The 16,676-nt window shown below is 43.4% G+C and overlaps 1 protein-coding gene across 1 annotated transcript in view; it reads left to right on the forward strand.

The window, feature by feature from the left end:
- Positions 1–16,525, forward strand: part of col4a3 (collagen, type IV, alpha 3) — a 32,975-nt gene extending 16,450 nt beyond the window's left edge. Inside the window, exons 21-33 of the mRNA XM_028574068.1 lie at positions 6–107; positions 923–970; positions 1,065–1,250; positions 2,489–2,619; positions 3,363–3,435; positions 4,182–4,253; positions 4,351–4,476; positions 8,170–8,268; positions 9,347–9,568; positions 10,688–10,865; positions 10,995–11,109; positions 13,804–13,976; positions 15,485–16,525. Of these exons, the coding sequence (XP_028429869.1) occupies positions 6–107; positions 923–970; positions 1,065–1,250; positions 2,489–2,619; positions 3,363–3,435; positions 4,182–4,253; positions 4,351–4,476; positions 8,170–8,268; positions 9,347–9,568; positions 10,688–10,865; positions 10,995–11,109; positions 13,804–13,976; positions 15,485–15,566 (1,607 nt within the window). The 3' untranslated portion in view covers positions 15,567–16,525. The remainder of the gene's footprint in view (positions 1–5; positions 108–922; positions 971–1,064; positions 1,251–2,488; positions 2,620–3,362; positions 3,436–4,181; positions 4,254–4,350; positions 4,477–8,169; positions 8,269–9,346; positions 9,569–10,687; positions 10,866–10,994; positions 11,110–13,803; positions 13,977–15,484) is intronic.
- The last annotated feature ends 151 nt before the right edge of the window (positions 16,526–16,676 follow it).

The raw sequence follows: 16,676 nt of genomic DNA on the forward strand, positions 1-16,676 counted from the left end.
TTCAGGTAACAAGGGGGCTCCTGGAGATCCTGGTCCAGCTGGTCCCAGAGGAACCCAGGGGCAGGACGGGATACCTGGACCTCCAGGAGAGAAAGGAGCCATGGGAGGTAGGAGACCAGACTGGATGATCAGCCACCATCTTTATTCTGAGTGGATATAGAATGTGTTTCATGGTTTTTGCGGTCAGCAGAGCCGGGGCGGTGTGGATATTAGGGCAACAGTGCGCTGAGGGTTGGAAAAGGGTCTGAGCCATGCACCTCCAAGATTTTGTAACAACGCGGACTCAGTTTCACAGACCTCATTGCAATGATTAGCTACTGAAGTGAAGAAATCCGTTCTTGGAGCTGCTCTGACCGCTAGGGATGTAACGGTACACTCAACTGTGGATTTAATATGATTTAGGATTTCAAGTTAAGGATTTTTTTTTTAAAAGAATGAGCTGCAGACAAATTACTGAAAAATATTCCTTAATTTCTATAAACAAAAGTGCAAAAGTGACACTGAAACTGAATTGTATCTCCAATAAACATTAGATGTTTAAAACTAATCCAACATCAAAATAACTAAACAAATAGAAACAAATTTCTTCAAATAAATAAACTAAGAAGACGTAGTGATGTTTGAAGTCAAACAAGGGAAATCTAAAGTAGATTACGTCCTAAAATGTTTAGAAATTGCATTGCGATAAATTTTTTATCTCAACCGGTTGTAATCTTTACACATTATATCCATTTTTAACACATTCACGATGCATTGTTAAATCCCTACCGACCATTCCTTTAACCACAGACTGTCCGTAAGAAGCATCAAAACCTTTCAATTTTCTGTTTGGTTTTATTCGAACAATTTAGGTTTCATATTCAGCTCATAACCCATTCTGGTGATGTTCCGGATCTCTGATTGGTTGGTTTTCTTTCCCCAGCTCCCGGAATCGGACCCCGGGGCGCAGATGGGAAGACAGGTCCACCTGGTGAGTCCTCAACTGTGATTATGAGATAAGTTCCCAGTCAGGGTTGAAAGAAGAGGAAATAAAACCCACTCTGTACCTCCTCTGGTGTCCACAGGATGTGTTGGGGAGAAGGGTCCTCCTGGTGGCTGTGGTCCACCTGGTCCTCCTGGTCCTGCGGGAAACCAAGGGTGTCATGGTGCTCCTGGTCCCGCTGGTCTTCCTGGTGCGCCTGGCACGGAGGGAGCCTGCACTGAAGGAGCCAAAGGAGAAAGTGGAGTTGCCGGACAACAAGGACCCAAAGGTGACGAGACACGTTGAGTTTATAGATGAAACAAAGAAATGTCTGCAAAACATCAACACATTAGAAGCTGCTCTGGAGCTTCTGGTCTTGATGTTCAAATGTTTATTCCCCTGAATACTCTGAGCTCTTGAGGAGTTCTTACCCATGAAGACTATTGGATTACCTCATCCAACAGACATTCCTGGTGTCTGTAGAGGTTCTCAGTCATCCAGGTCATAGTATCCAAGGAAGGGTTAATCCATTGGATTACAGTCGGTTACAGTTTCTTGAAGACGTTTTGTCACTCATACAAGATCTAGACGGACCCTAGCGGCAGTAAATGTAATTTGCAGCCAGGGTCAGTCTAGCAACTCTCCGTTGGCTTGCGAGCTGGAAAAACCAAACTCTGGTCAGGCCAATCACATCGTGTATAGAGTCGGTGGGCGAGGCTTGACATAATGACGGCAGAGTTGTGACGGTTCCGCGTGAATTCCCTGCTACTTGAAAACAAAGAAGGACATGCCAGACCCACATTAAGATGGTGGGTCTGGGATCTCACCATTGGCAGGGCTCAATCCGAGGGGCGGGATAAATGGTTGTCCCTCTGGGATAGCGCTACAACCAACCAACCAACCAGAGCAACGCTAGTTGACAGACTCTGAACACAGCTTCCTTTTTTAAGAATAACTTCTGTGCCGTTCTTTGTTCTTTTCTCAAAGAAAAGCTTAACTCCATGTCTCCCAGAGTCGCGGCCAAAGCCGATTCCAAAGAAGCAGCAGCAGCCATAAGCCATCAACTCTATACACGATGTGATTGGCTTGACTAGCTTTTTCCAGCTCGCAAGCCAACAGAGCATTTTTAGACTGGCCCTGGTTGCATATTACATTTGCTGCCGCTAGTGTGCATCTAGATTTCTAGGCTACGTGTAGGGAGGAGGTGGATGGATGGGTAAAACAAACACAGGACTTTCACAAAGGAGACAACTGTTGAGTTAGAGTTTAGTTTATTTATGAAAGGGGACGGCGCAAATTAAGAAAACATATGATTTCCCATGGGTTAAAAAGCCAGAATTAGTCAAAAGGATATTTTTCATCTCTAGTCCCCTGCCTTTGATGTTTAAAAAGGCTTTTTTAAAATACAAAGAAACAAAAAGACAACACAAGCAAAACAAAACTTAGCACAAAGCATCACAATCTTTGCATGTGCATTTCCTCTGTGAAACCAAGCATGAAATCTAACTGTTGTGTCTCTCTCTGTAGGTCCACAGGGCTTTCGGGGTCCTCCTGGACCTCCAGGTCCTGGTTTTAAAGGAGAGAAGGGATCTAAAGGAGCTACAGGTTGCCAAGGACCATCTGGTTACCATGGTGACTCTGGCCCTCAAGGCAGGCTGGTCAGTACATCCCATAGTTCAAATCGACTACACAAATGCAACTGAATCTGGACATAGTCTAAAGGCGCTGACACACCAATCCGATTAATCTGGCGAGGTCGGTGACTCGAGTCTGTTCGGTGTGTTCTGTGCCGTTGTCCATCAGAGGAGCCGTCAGCCTTCATTTTGGCCGATTTGACTTGTTGAATCGGCCAGTGGGCAGTCGGACTCAGTGACCAGTCTGATTGGTGGAGTGCTAGCCCTTGACTAGCCAATCAGTGCTTCTTAAGCCCAAGAGCTGACAACGCCAGTATCTTGTTATTACTAGCCGTATCGTATATTCATTCGTTCAGCGAGTGATGACAACAACAATCCTTCTTGACTACTATCTACACTCTCTGATGAAAACAATGAGTGACAGCGTGCTCTGTGTTTACCAGGTCTCAAGAGCTGTTCTGTCATTTCTGGTTTAAATTTTTTGAATACGTATTATGTCTCGCGCACGCGCAGAACGTACGCTCAAGTTGGCGTCTCTTTGGTGTGTTCTGAGGAACTTTTTGGACCTCGAGGAGCCGACTGATCAGTCCGACTGCCTTTTCTGACGACGGTCGGCCGTCGGGTTGGTGTGTCTTAAGGTCTAGTCAATGAAATAAATCATCTTTGACTGGAAGATTGGAAGTATCAAGTAAAAAAACAGGATCACATGTGTGTTTGCTTAAATCCTTAGTGAATGTGTTTAACACAGTTGTTGTTGTTGACGACAGGGTCAAGAAGGACCACCAGGTCCACGTGGACAAAAAGGCCGGATGGGAGACACTGGTGTCACAGGACCTGTTGGTAAGAACTCAAGTCATATGACCTGTATACTGAGCATTACAACTGCAAACTAAGAGCACTCTCTGCCAAACACATGTACTGGACGGTAGGGCTGTCAAAACTGGCCAAAAATGGCGTTTGAATATCTATTTTTGTGCTTTATGTCCATAAAAGGGCAAACAAAAACAAGGGACATAACTTATTGTGTAGGTACAGTATATTTAGTTCAACATAAACATTTCTTTTAAGAGATCGAAATCCCGGAACATTACAAAATCAACTAATAAAATAATGTCCTACAACGTAAAACTAATTTTAACACCTAAGACACCTCTCTCTCTCTCTCTCTCTCTCTCTCTCTCTCTCTCTCTCTCTCTCTCTCTCTCTCTCTCTCTTTCTCTCTCTCTCTCTCCACAGCTCGTATCAGATTTTGTAATTTGGTCATAAACAACCAAGTCTCTTGCCTTTTATCTGTCGGTTTTCGGCGTTGGTCCTTAACGACACAAGTTACCTTTGTCTCTGCGTTGGCTTCTTTGCGGCGTCTTCTTCCTCACCCTTCTAGTTTGTTTATTTTCGGTAGCGACAGCCACGTGACAGAAACGTCACCAACACGTCTGTTAGCTCGCTATGAAATCTTTCCCTGAGCAATTACGGAAGATAAACTTTGGTCTCAGAGGGTAAATCTAATATTTGTTGCTGCAATATTATTTATCTTAGATGTTGTTTTTTTTTGGAGAGTTTAACAACAGGCTGCTTTGTGCACTCAGGTATGAAGGGGGATGAAGGACCATCGGGGAACGAGGGCTTACAAGGACCTCCAGGACCACCTGGGGGGAGAGGTACTACAGTGACTCACAAAATGGAAAGCTGCGACACAATTGGACTGATTATTAATACTATAACGTACTGTCCTGTACTGAATACTGCCCCATGCAGGCCAGAGAGGGGAGGACAAAAACATGGTGGTGGAGATGGTGCCTGGAGACCAAGGCTTACCTGGAGAAAAGGGAAACCCAGGACTGAAAGGACCACCAGGGGCCCAAGGAACACCTGGAGGTCCAGGTGAGTCTGGAATAATATTTCAGACCCAATCTTTAGCAGGGGTTGATGCATATAGTGTATAAGTGAAGCCAAAACATCTGGAAACTAAAAACTCAAAGTACACGTCAAATAAATTTTTCCCCAAAGACGGTTTCCGTCATTTTAGATAGTTCTGATCCCGGTGACGTTTGTTCTAGTGTTCATTTTTCTGATCAGTTTGTTTTTTATTAGTTATTTGATGATATGAAAACGGGCTGAAACCTCATGACAGCAGGGATTGACTCGTGATTGGTCGGGCGGGTGTGTGGGCGGGACTTGGATACCGCTGCTCCACTGCCCGATCGCTACTGCACAGACTCTGGCTCCAAAATTACAAGATGTCAGCAAGGCAAGGCAAGGCAAGGCAAGGCAGCTTTATTTGTATAGCACATTTCAGCAACAAGGCAATTCAAAGTGCTTTACATGAAACATGAAACATTAAAAACAGTTAGAAAACAATTAAAAACTATTTCAAAGCATTAAAACAATTAACAACAATTTAAGATCATTAAAAGACAAGAATAAAATGTACAGTGCAGTATAAGAATTTTAAAGAAAGAACAGTTAAAAATAGGTTATTTAAAGAAAGGCAACATTAAAAAGATATGTCTTCAGCCTGGATTTAAAAGAACTGAGAGTTGCAGCGGACCTGCAGTTTTCCTTGGAGTTTGTTCCAGATATGTGGAGCATAAAAACTGAACGCTGCTTCCCCCTGTTTAGTTCTGACTCTGGGGACAACAAGTAGACCTGTCCCAGACCACCTGAGAGGTCTGGGTGGGTCATAGTGTAGTAGCAGATCAGAAATGTATTTTGGCCCTAAACCATTTAGTGATTTATAAACCAGTAAAAGTATTTTGAAATCAATTCTTTGAGGCACTGGAAGCCAGTGTAGAGACTTCAGTACTGGAGTGATATGATAACATTAATGATAACAATAACATTGTCGTTTGAAGCTGAGTGCTGACCTTTAATCGTTCCTCTTTTGCACCAAAAACAACCAACTCAGTTTTTCTTCATTTAATTTAAGAAAGTTATGGCACATCCAGTCGTTAATTTGTTCAATGCACATATTCAGTTGTTGTATTGAGCTATAATTCCCTGGCAATAAGGTTATGTAAATTTGTGTGTCATCCGCATAACTATAGTAATTTATTTAGTTGTTTTCCATAATCTGAGCCAGTGGAAGCATGTAGATGTTGAACAGAAGAGGCCCCAGAACTGAGCCTTGGGGAACTCCGCACGTCATATTTGTATGCTCAGATGTATAATTACCTATAGACACAAAGTAGTCCCTATTCTTTAAATAGGATTCAAACCACTTTAGTACTGAGCCAGAAAGACCAACCCAGTTTTCCAATCGGTCAAGTAATATGTCATGGTCTACCGTATCAAATGCAGCACTGAGATCAAGTAATACTAAGACTGAAATTTTGCCACTATTTGTGTTAAAGTGGATGTCATTAAAGACTTTAACAAGAGCCGTCCCGGTGCTGTGGTGTGGTCGAAAACCTGACTGGAAGGCATCAAAACTGTTGTTTAGCGATAAGAAAAGGTTGAGTTGTTGAAAAACCGCTTTTTCTATGATTTTACTTAAAAATGGGAGGTTTGATATCGGCCTATAGTTGCTCATTAGTGTCGTGTCTAGATTGTTCTTTTTTAGGAGTGGCTTGATGACTGCAGTTTTCAGGGCCTGTGGGAAGATACCTGAGAGCAGAGATGTGTTTACAATCTGTAGAAGATCAGAAGCCAAACAATTCGAAACATTTTTGAAAACACCCGTTGGTAGAATATCAAGGCAACAGGAGGAGGTTTTCAGATGTTGTATAATGTCCTCCAGGTTTTTAAGGTTGATCGTAAGAAATTGTGTCATGTTGGAATTTGTTTTGCGTGCACACTGTGACAACACATATGCTGTACTTGATATGGAAGCACTGACTGTTTGTCTAATTTTCAGAATTTTGTCTGTGAAGAAGGAGGCAAAGTCATTGCAAGCCTTGGTAGACAACAGTTCAGATGCTATTGGTACTGGAGGGTTTGTTAATCTATCAACAGTAGCAAACAAAGCACGTGAATTATTATTGTTTCTGGCGATAATGTCAGAGAAAAAGGACCGCCTTACATTCCTTAGTTCCAGATTATAAATGCGAAGTCTCTCTTTATAAGTGTTATAATGGATCTGGAGATTAGATTTTCGCCAACTGCGTTCAGCTTTTCGACACTCTCTTTTTTCTGTTCTCACCACTATAACATTTCTCCATGGAGATCTTTCCTTACCAGAGACAGCTTTGACCTTAGTGGGAGCAATAGCATCAATAACATTCGTAATTTTACAGTTGAAATTATCTACAAGCTCAGTGACTGAGGCCCCAGTGAGGGTGGGTGTAGAGGAGAAAAGCTGAATGAATGATTCACTGGTGTTTTCAGTGATATACCGTTTTCTGATTAACTTTGTTTGAGCATTTTTGGGCAGAGAGATAGTGCCGTTAAAGAAAACACAGGAATGATCAGAGAGAGCAACATCAGTCACCACAACCTTGGAAATGTTCAGACCCTTGGAGATAATCAAGTCCAGAGTGTGCCCCTTATTGTGCGTGGGCTGTGTCACATGCTGAGTCAGTCCATAGCTCTCAAAAACACAACAAAGTTCTTTGGTCCCTCGGTCCTGGGGCTTGTCAACATGAATGTTAAAATCACCAGCAATAATTACACGGTCAAAGTTAATACAGATTATAGACAACAGTTCATTAAAATCGTGAAAGAAGTTTGCACAGTATTTAGGTGGCCTGTAGATATTTAGAAGTATAGCTTGAGGGGAGGATCTTAGCTGAAGAGCCACATATTCAAAAGAAGCAAAATTTCCGTAAGATATTTGCGTACATCGGAATGAGTCATTAAACAAAATGGCGACTCCACCTCCTTTCTTATTCACTCTATTCTCACTCATACAACTGAAGTTAGGGGGGGCTGACTCAATGAGAACAGCAGCACTGTTCTTGTGCTTAATAATAAAATCATTGATTAAAAATGATTTTCCTACCAAGGACCTGACGTTTAGTAGGGCTAGTGTTAGTGTGTTTTCATTTTTTGGGACAGACTGTGGCTGACGAGGAATGGATGCTAAGTTTGCAAAGTTTGCCGTTAAGTGCTTATTCGTTATTCTTTTTCTACTACCTATCACCTATGAACTCCAACATGGGGATGGGGGAAAGAGGAGAGAGCGACTCATCCTCAAAGACGTCCTCAAAGGTGTCGTGGTTGTTAAAGGAGTTTGAGGAGTGTTGGACGGGTGAGAATGGGGATTGAGATTTCTCATCTCCGCTCTTTGGTCTCCTATGGAATGGGGAGGGCGATGAGTTCTTGTCGGGGTTGGTAAGGGGTTTGAGGAGTGTTGGATAAGTGAACAGGGTAGTTGAGATTTCTTGTCTCCGCTCTGTAGTCTCCCATGGTCAAATCCTTGCTCAGGTGGGGGCTGTGGTGGATCAGCGCCGGTATCAGTGAGATTTTGGCTTCACTTTGTACAGCTGGAGGAAGTGGAAATGTCTTTACATACTGTCTGTGATCTCCAAGCTTTTGGTGTGATCTCTGTAATGCACTTTTATATATAAACACACAAGCAGTTGTTTTAGGTAGGAGTGATTGGAGTTTTATAAGCAGTGCTGTGTGTTGTGGCCGCAGGTTTAAAGGGCTTCATAGGGAGTGTTGGTCAAAAAGGACGAGCTGGTCTTCCTGGATTTAAAGGGGATCGGGGAGAGCCAGGATTCCATGGAGCAAAAGGTAAGAAAACCTGATCTTCTGTCAACTTTTAAAGGTTCCATGACATGGTGCTCTTTGAATGCTTTTATATAGACCTTAGTGGTCCCCTAATACTGTATCTGAAGTCTCTTTTATATAGACCTTAGTGGTCCCCTAATACTGTATCTGAAGTCTCTTTTATATAGACCTTAGTGGTCCCCTAATACTGTATCTGAAGTCTCTTTTATATAGACCTTAGTGGTCCCCTAATACTGTATCTGAAGTCTCTTTTATATAGACCTTAGTGGTCCCCTAATACTGTATCTGAAGTCTCTTTTATATAGACCTTAGTGGTCCACTAATACTGTATCTGAAGTCTCTTTTATATAGACCTTAGTGGTCCCCTCTATCTGAAGTCTCTTTTATAGACCTTAGTGGTCCCCTATCTGAAGTCTCTTTTATATAGACCTTAGTGGTCCCCTAATACTGTATCTGAAGTCTCTTTTATATAGACCTTAGTGGTCCCCTAATACTGTATCTGAAGTATCTTTTATATAGACCTTAGTGGTCCCCTAATACTGTATCTGAAGTCTCTTTTATATAGACCTTAGTGGTCCCCTAATACTGTATCTGAAGTCTCTTTTATATAGACATTAGTGGTCCCATAATACTGTATCTGAACCAGTCCCAAAATGAGATTTCCTTAGGATGTGACATTTCTGTGTCTGTAGCTATTGAGGAGGAGAGAGGTGGTGCTAGGTGGAGGTTGGGGGTGTGGCCTCGACCAACTGCCACTTTGGTAACCTTGGTAACCTTGCTCCTTATGACCTCATAAGGACCAAGATTCCAGATCAGCCTATCTGAGCTTTCATTTTCTCAAAGGCAGAGCAGGATACCCAGGGCTCGGTTTACACCTATCACCATTTCTAGCCACTGGGGGACCATAGGCAGGCTGGGGGAACTCATATTAATGTTAAAAAACCTCATAAAGTGACATTGTCATGCCATGGGACCTTTAAACAGTCTTGTCTTGTCTGGATGGACGCTTTTGCTGAATCCAAAGGTCCGCATAATAAGCAGAGAACCCGTTTTTCATCCAGAACTGACTCTATGTTGACAGGTATCGCAGGTTCACGAGGTCCGGTGGGTGCTAAAGGTGTTAAAGGTGTTAAAGGTTCATCGGGTCAGTGCACAGATGGAAAGGAGGCCGACGGCTTTCTGTTCACCAAACACAGCCAGACAATCTTAATTCCAGACTGCCCTGCAGGTTCAACTCAGATGTACAGCGGCTACTCGCTGCTGTTCATCAATGGTAACAACCGCGCTCACGGACAAGACCTGGGTAAGTACATTTGCTATACCTTACATTCCTTTGTCCAGTTACTTAAAGTGCCCATATTATGAAAAAAACACTTTTTCTGGGATTTGGGGTGTTCTTTTGTGTCTCTGGTGCTTCCACACACATACAAACTTTGAAAAAAATCCATCCATGCTGTTTTGAGTGAGATCTGGTTTCTGAATGTGTCCTGCCTTCAGTCTCCTGGTGAGCTGTTCAAAATCGGCTCGGACTGTGACGTCACAGTCCGAAATGAGCTGGCTAACCGCAACCGTTAGCTCGTAGCGTTAGCGTTAGCATGCTAATGCTAACGCTAACGCTAACGCTAGCATGCTACGTCGTTCTCAATAGCAAAGCACTGCTACAACACACACAAGTTCACCATAATCTACAAAACAACTACTTCCATGTGCGCCCTCATTTAGAAGTCTCCCAGCTAATCCTGCCTTGTAACTGACCAAAGTTGGAGAAACAGGCTCTCTTTGACTGTCTCTAGAGTTAGCTAGCTGACATGATCTACATCTGAGCTACTGAGCATGTGCCAGTGCAATCAAAGATAGTACAGAAGAAGAAGAAGAAAAGAGGTCTCACTCTGTAGCTAAAACAGAAACCAGGTGAAAAGAGGATCTGCAGCAGTGAGAGAGAGCTGTGCAGTACAACAAAAATGTGGTGTTTTTTGATAATTAAACCATGTAAACCTATTCTGGTACAACATTAAAATACAGTTATGAACCTGTAAATGCATATAATATGGGCGCTTTAAACCACTTCTTGTTTTAAGATGGACTAACAAACAGATGTTTTGGTGGAACATTTGCCTCATTGGCTCATTGGCTCTTACCAGTGTATCGCCTTGTGTACTTCGTCCACAGCAATCCCACCAATCGGCCCCAAAACCTCCCAGTTAGAGACGAAACGCCTTAAACATATTCTTTGTAAATCTATACTATCATTCCCTGAAAGAACCAAGCAGGCCTGCCTCTTCGCATCATCCAAACTTTCTTCAGAGAGAACGGAGATAGACAACGTAAACACACAGAGAGCGGAAGGCTTTGTCCTGTAAATGTAAATCAGTTGATCCAGACTAAAATACATCTTTCTTTCTCTCTCTCTCGCTCTCTTCAGGAACATTAGGTAGTTGTTTACCTCGCTTTACCACCATGCCCTTCCTGTTCTGTAACACTGAAAACACCTGTCGCTACGCCTCACGCAACGACTACTCCTATTGGCTGTCCACCCCTGAACAGCTGCCGGGCAGCATGCCACTGATCTCTGGGGATTCACTGAGGAGTTACATCAGCCGGTAAAACACACACACACACACACACACACACACACACACACACACACACACACACACACACACACACACACACAAACTCATGCTTCCAAAACAAAGTGTGTGTGTAAGCATGTGTTTCCCGTGTTGAAGGTGTTCTGTATGCGAGGCCAGAGCCAACGTGATCGCTGTCCACAGTCAGACCAGCGGCATTCCAGACTGTCCCTCGGGCTGGGACTCTCTCTGGTTCGGATACTCCTTCGTCATGGTGAGCTAATATTGTAGAGTCTCGTTAAAAATGTACTTCAGAAGAACTGTTTATTGTGTTTGTAGTCTGTTTTAATCAATCGGTTTACTAAATGACCACCAATCTTGTAAAGTCGAAAAAAAAGCCCTATTTGCCTGAGACTAGTATTACCAGGGCACATCATCCATCCATCCATCCATCTTTGTCTGCTTATCCGGGGTTGGGTCACGGGGGCAGCAGCTCCAGCAGGGGACCCCAAACTTCCCTTTCCCTAGCCACATTAACCAGCTCCGACTGGGGGATCCCGAGGTGTTCCCAGGCCAGGTTGGAGATATAATCCCTCCACCTAGTCCTGGGTCTTCCCCGAGGCCTCCTCCCAGCTGGACCTCCCTCCACCTAGTCCTGGGTCTTCCCCGAGGCCTCCTCCTAGCTGGACCTCCCTCCACCTAGTCCTGGATCTTCTCCGAGGCCTCCTCCTAGCTGAACCACCCTCCACCTAGTCCTGGGTCTTCCCCGAGGCCTCCTCCCAGCTGGACGTGCCTGGAACACCTCCCTACGGAGGCGCCCAGGGGGCATCCTTACCAGATGCCCGAACCACCTCAACTGGCTTCTTCATGTGATTTAGAAATTACCCCCACATCTGTTCGTGCTGCACACAAGCGTGATACGTTTGTATTTTTACTCAAATTTCAACGAATATCATAACTTTAATTCATTATTGCCATAGACCACAGAGACGAGGTTGTGTGATAATTTTAATCCCATGCAAATCTGCATCTCTGTGTCCATGGTTGTATTGGCTGCATTGGCAATTATAAGTCATAGTTTTTACATTATATGTGGGGGATAATGTCAGTAAGTCAAAGTAAAATACAGACTTTTCTAAACGTGCGAAATCTTTGTCTGCTTATCCGGGGTCAGGTTGTGGGGGCAGCAGGTCCAGCACATTAACGTGGTTTAATGTACCTCAACAACGATCAATCAATGATCACCAAATTTATCATGGCCATATTGTAATGAACACTTAAGCCTGTCAAAAGAACTAAATCGAAATCCAACGATTATAACTTATCTCACATTAACATTTTCTTCTTTATTGGCGCCTATGACGAGGAAAAAGCTTGTGAGCTTTCTCATATTGCTCCTCATAACCACTGAAAACTGTCAAAAAATCTTACCAGAAATGTGGTGATTGATCGTTGTTTAGGTACATTAAACCACGTTAAGCTTTTTCATGTTAGGACTTATAAAGCCAATGAGAACCGTTGGGAGTCAACCCACAGCCGCTCCGCTGCCCTGCTGAAAATGTGAAGGAGAAACGCCTCAGATGTCAGATAACGTCCACAATAATAGGACTTTGGGTTCGAATTTTTTTACAGTTTTCAGTGGTTATGAGGAGCAATATGAGAGAGAAATTTGGTAATCATTGATCATTGTTTATGTACATTAAACCACGTTTTTATTCATTAGTAAGCTACAGGACAGCGTCTTTCAAACATGATCTGCGCGAAAGAGAAAGAAAATAAATAATGAATGCGTCATTGTACCCAGCACTTCTGGAAATGCACTTCCAAATGCGTCTCTGTCCAGCACATTTCAAACCAAACTGACGCCCATGGACCCGTGACTCAACCTGGAAAATAATTCGATTTCATATTTTTGACCCTCTGAATTTACCGTTGGATACGCCTCGGCATGAGATGGGACGGCTTAGGACGCTCCAGGCTGCAGCCATACCCGCCTCCACTAGACTAGAGAGTGTGTGTGTGTGTGTGTGTGTGTGTGTGTGTGTGTGTGTGTGTGTGTGTGTGTGTGTGTATGTGACTATAAATGCAGCGCGTGTGAGAGCAAACCGTCCTTATAGCTGTGTGTTGCCGCTTATTAGACCGATCACCCCCGAAATTGTGCAATGCAAAACAGGCTCATTGCAGCCACTAATGCAGGGAGAAATAGACCTGTCCAAATGGAATTCTGTTCTTTTCTTTTTTTAACAGATTGCAAAGTGGCACTTTTATTTCTTTTCTATTTTTGAACTTGATACAAATTTTGACACAGCTGCACTTTTATTTTCTTTATTTTTGAATTTGCTGTTATTTGATGTAGATAGTTGTATTTCGATACAACTTGTTACTTCAATAAATTGGACCATTTTAAGCTTGTTGCGTATTTCATTAGCATTGTGTTGGGGCGATGGGGGCAGGTGGGGCTTGAAAATTCCCCCTTGTCCAAAGTGGGGAATTACCGAAAAAGTTTGAGAACCACTGTCCTAGCTGAACCTCCCTCCACCTAGTCCTGGGTCTATTGACCGGTTGTATTGGCTGCATGGGGCAATTATAAGTCATAGTTTTTACATTATATGTGGTTGGATAATGTCAGTAAGTCAAAGTAAAATACAGACTTTTCTAAACATGTGCGAAATGCCCCACACGAAACAGAGACTTTATAAATCATGTGAGGTCCTCTGCTAGTTCTAGTCCTGTACGAATAGGGCTTGGGAACAGAATAGGGAGTAGTATAACTTTAGCACCTGACAGCCAATGATGTAACAAACGGTACACACCGGAAGATGTTTCTTGTCTCACTGACTTGTTTCTGAGTTCAGGACCTTGATCAGAGAGAGTCAGATCAGATGTCATGTTCTCTAATATTCCATCAGCATGTGTGAGTTGTTGCTTTGACCTTTGACCCTTTGCTGTTGATGCTGTTGGTTTCCAGGAAACTGGAGTGGGGGCGGAGGGGTCAGGTCAACCGCTGGCCTCTCCCGGATCCTGTCTAGAAAACTTCCGGAAGATTCCCTTCATCGAGTGTCACGGCAGAGGAACCTGCAACTACTACACCGACTCGTACAGCTACTGGCTGGCTGCTCTCAACCCCCGCGACATGTTCAGGTACCGCACACCTGGAAGCACACGTTCAAGCACACAACAATGTTTTCACCATGTCCAGGTACAACACAGCTCAGCTACACAAAATTATAAGGTTTCGCAAAACGCTCAGGAACGCAACATGTTTAGGATCGCAGCATCCCCAGGAAGAATAGCTTTTAGCTCATGCTGAAGCCAATGGGGATCCAAATTAAACAAACACAAAGGTACGCAAGATGTTGAGATAATTTCAAAGAGTGCAGGTTCACGAAACGCTCAGCTATGCAAAATGCTCAGTTTAGCTAAATGTTCAAGTATGCAACATGTTTAGGTAATGTCAAAACATTCAGTTTGCAAAACGCTCAGGTACGCAACATGTTTAGGTACGCAAAACACTCAAGTACGCAACATGTTTAGGTACGCAAAACGCTCAGGTACGCAACATGTTTAGGTACGCAAAATGCTCAGGTACGCAACATGTTTAGGAACGCAAAACGCTCAGGTACGCAACATGTTTAGGTACGCAAAACGCTCAGGTACGCAACATGTTTAGGAACGCAAAACGCTCAGGTACGCAACATGTTTAGGAACGCAAAACGCTCAGGTACGCAACATGTTTAGGAACGCAAAACGCTCAGGTACGCAACATGTTCAGGTATGCAAAACGCTCAGGGACACAACAGTGTTTTCAAAAAAGGTTCAGGTACAACCATCCTGCGTCAACATGTTCAGGTTCACAATGTTCAACGTTCAGATATGCAAACTTAAGTTATCGTTTCTTCTAAGCTCTATCAAGCCGCTGAGCTCCAATAGTAACGCTAACAGAGCAAAGTGCAAGAAATACACCATAACTTTTTGCACATAGCACTTTAATTCTCAGTCACTTTTAAAGATGTAGTTTTGTCTGTACAGCCATGTGTCCTTCCTTCATGTCCTAAGATGTCATATGTTAGTATTATGTTGATTTTACGTTCGGCATAGTTTCTCTGTTACATGTTTGTGTTGTGAAGCACAAACAGCACAACATGATTGTAGCACTATGCCAAAGACAAATTTCCTGTCTGGGACAATAAATTCAAGGGCTGCACAATTAATCTCAATGTTATCGAAATCGCAATATGGACTAGTGCAATATCCACATTGCAAGGGGGAATGAAGTACTGTGGTGCTGAAGAGACGTCCCGGCCTACAAATGGTCTCCCACTGACTAAAGAAAAAAAATCTTTGTTTGGTAAAGATCCTCGCATAAATCACACTATCATCATTTCAATTTCTTTAATATTTTTCAATAAAAATGAGAATAATGATACAAAAATGTCGTGTAATTTTGTGATTCATATCGCAATTGCAATATCAGTCAAAATAATCACAATTAGATATTTTCCTCATATCGTGCAGCCCTAGTGTGTTCTATTCTAGCCTTTCCCTGATGTCTCTCTCTCTCCCTGTATCAACTTGTGTGTGTTTGTGTGCGTGTGTGTGTCTGTGTGTGCGTGTGTGTGTGCGTGCATGTGCGTGTCTCTGTTCTGCAGCAAACCGAAGCCTCAGACTGAAAAAGGAGAGTTTCCCGGCGATCTGATCAGCCGCTGTCGAGTCTGTATGAAGCAACTGTGAACACCCACACCTGACAAAACTGATACTTCTGCTGTATATGCTACTGCTGCTAACACTGCGTATACTACTACTCGTACTACTACTGATAATAAATACTACTATTACGACCTGAGCTGCAGCACGCAGAGCTGAAAGAGGCTTGATGGTGTTTCAAGCCCCCACCGTCGACTTAAAGGCAGCACTGCCTGGAAGACGACATTGGGGGCTAAAAACACCAAACACCCCAAAAGAGCACAGAAAAGTTCCTCCAACAGCCAGCTCCAAGAAAACTTGAAGTGAATCATGAACTTATTATTGTACGATAATGTACGAAAACGTACGCACAACAATTCCTATATCCTACGAAATCACGGGGGATTACGGCCGGTCACATGACAGTTAATGTTAGCTGTGTTTATAATTAGAGAAAAAGTGAGCGTCATGTGGTAATGACAGTTATGTTTTTGCCTCCTCCAAACCCTCCGAGGATATGGGTTTGTCCCCGCCCTCTCTTATGACCCACAGGAGCGTTTCAGAAATTAGCGCCCCCTAGTGGTGGCAGGAAATATGTCCTCATATGTAAACGTTGTGAAAGGGTCCCACTTTGGTTAGGTTTAGACACCAAAACTACTGAGTTGATAAAAAGATGGAGGTCTGGGTTCAAATCAGACGTGACTTTGCTTCCTGAAGGTTACCATGTGACGTAGCTCCGTTTGTTCCCTAAAGTCTCTGTTTTCATTTCTTTTCTCACGGGACATGAACCCCTGGTCTCCTGGTTGAAAGTCCTGTGTTTGTTTGACCCATCCTCAACCTGCCATCTTAGGCGATGATACCATATTGACCCGAATATAATACAACGATTAGAAGACGACCCCTTCTTTTTCAAAAACTCAAGACTTTTTGAAGACAGAGGTCCCTATTTTACTGATTGACCAGAATGCACCTGAACACACCTCCCTGTAAGACCAGCACACCCAGAATGCCCCTGAACACACCTCCCTGTAAGACCAGCACGCCCAGAATGCCCCTGAACACACCTCCCTGTAAGACCAGCATGCCCAGAATGCACCTGAACTCACGTCCCTGTAAGACCAGCATGCCCATGGGCCACAGATGGGAGCAGGTGCATTT

This window comes from Perca flavescens, chromosome 3, assembly GCF_004354835.1.
Source record: "Perca flavescens isolate YP-PL-M2 chromosome 3, PFLA_1.0, whole genome shotgun sequence".
NCBI classification, from domain to species: domain Eukaryota; kingdom Metazoa; phylum Chordata; class Actinopteri; order Perciformes; family Percidae; genus Perca; species Perca flavescens.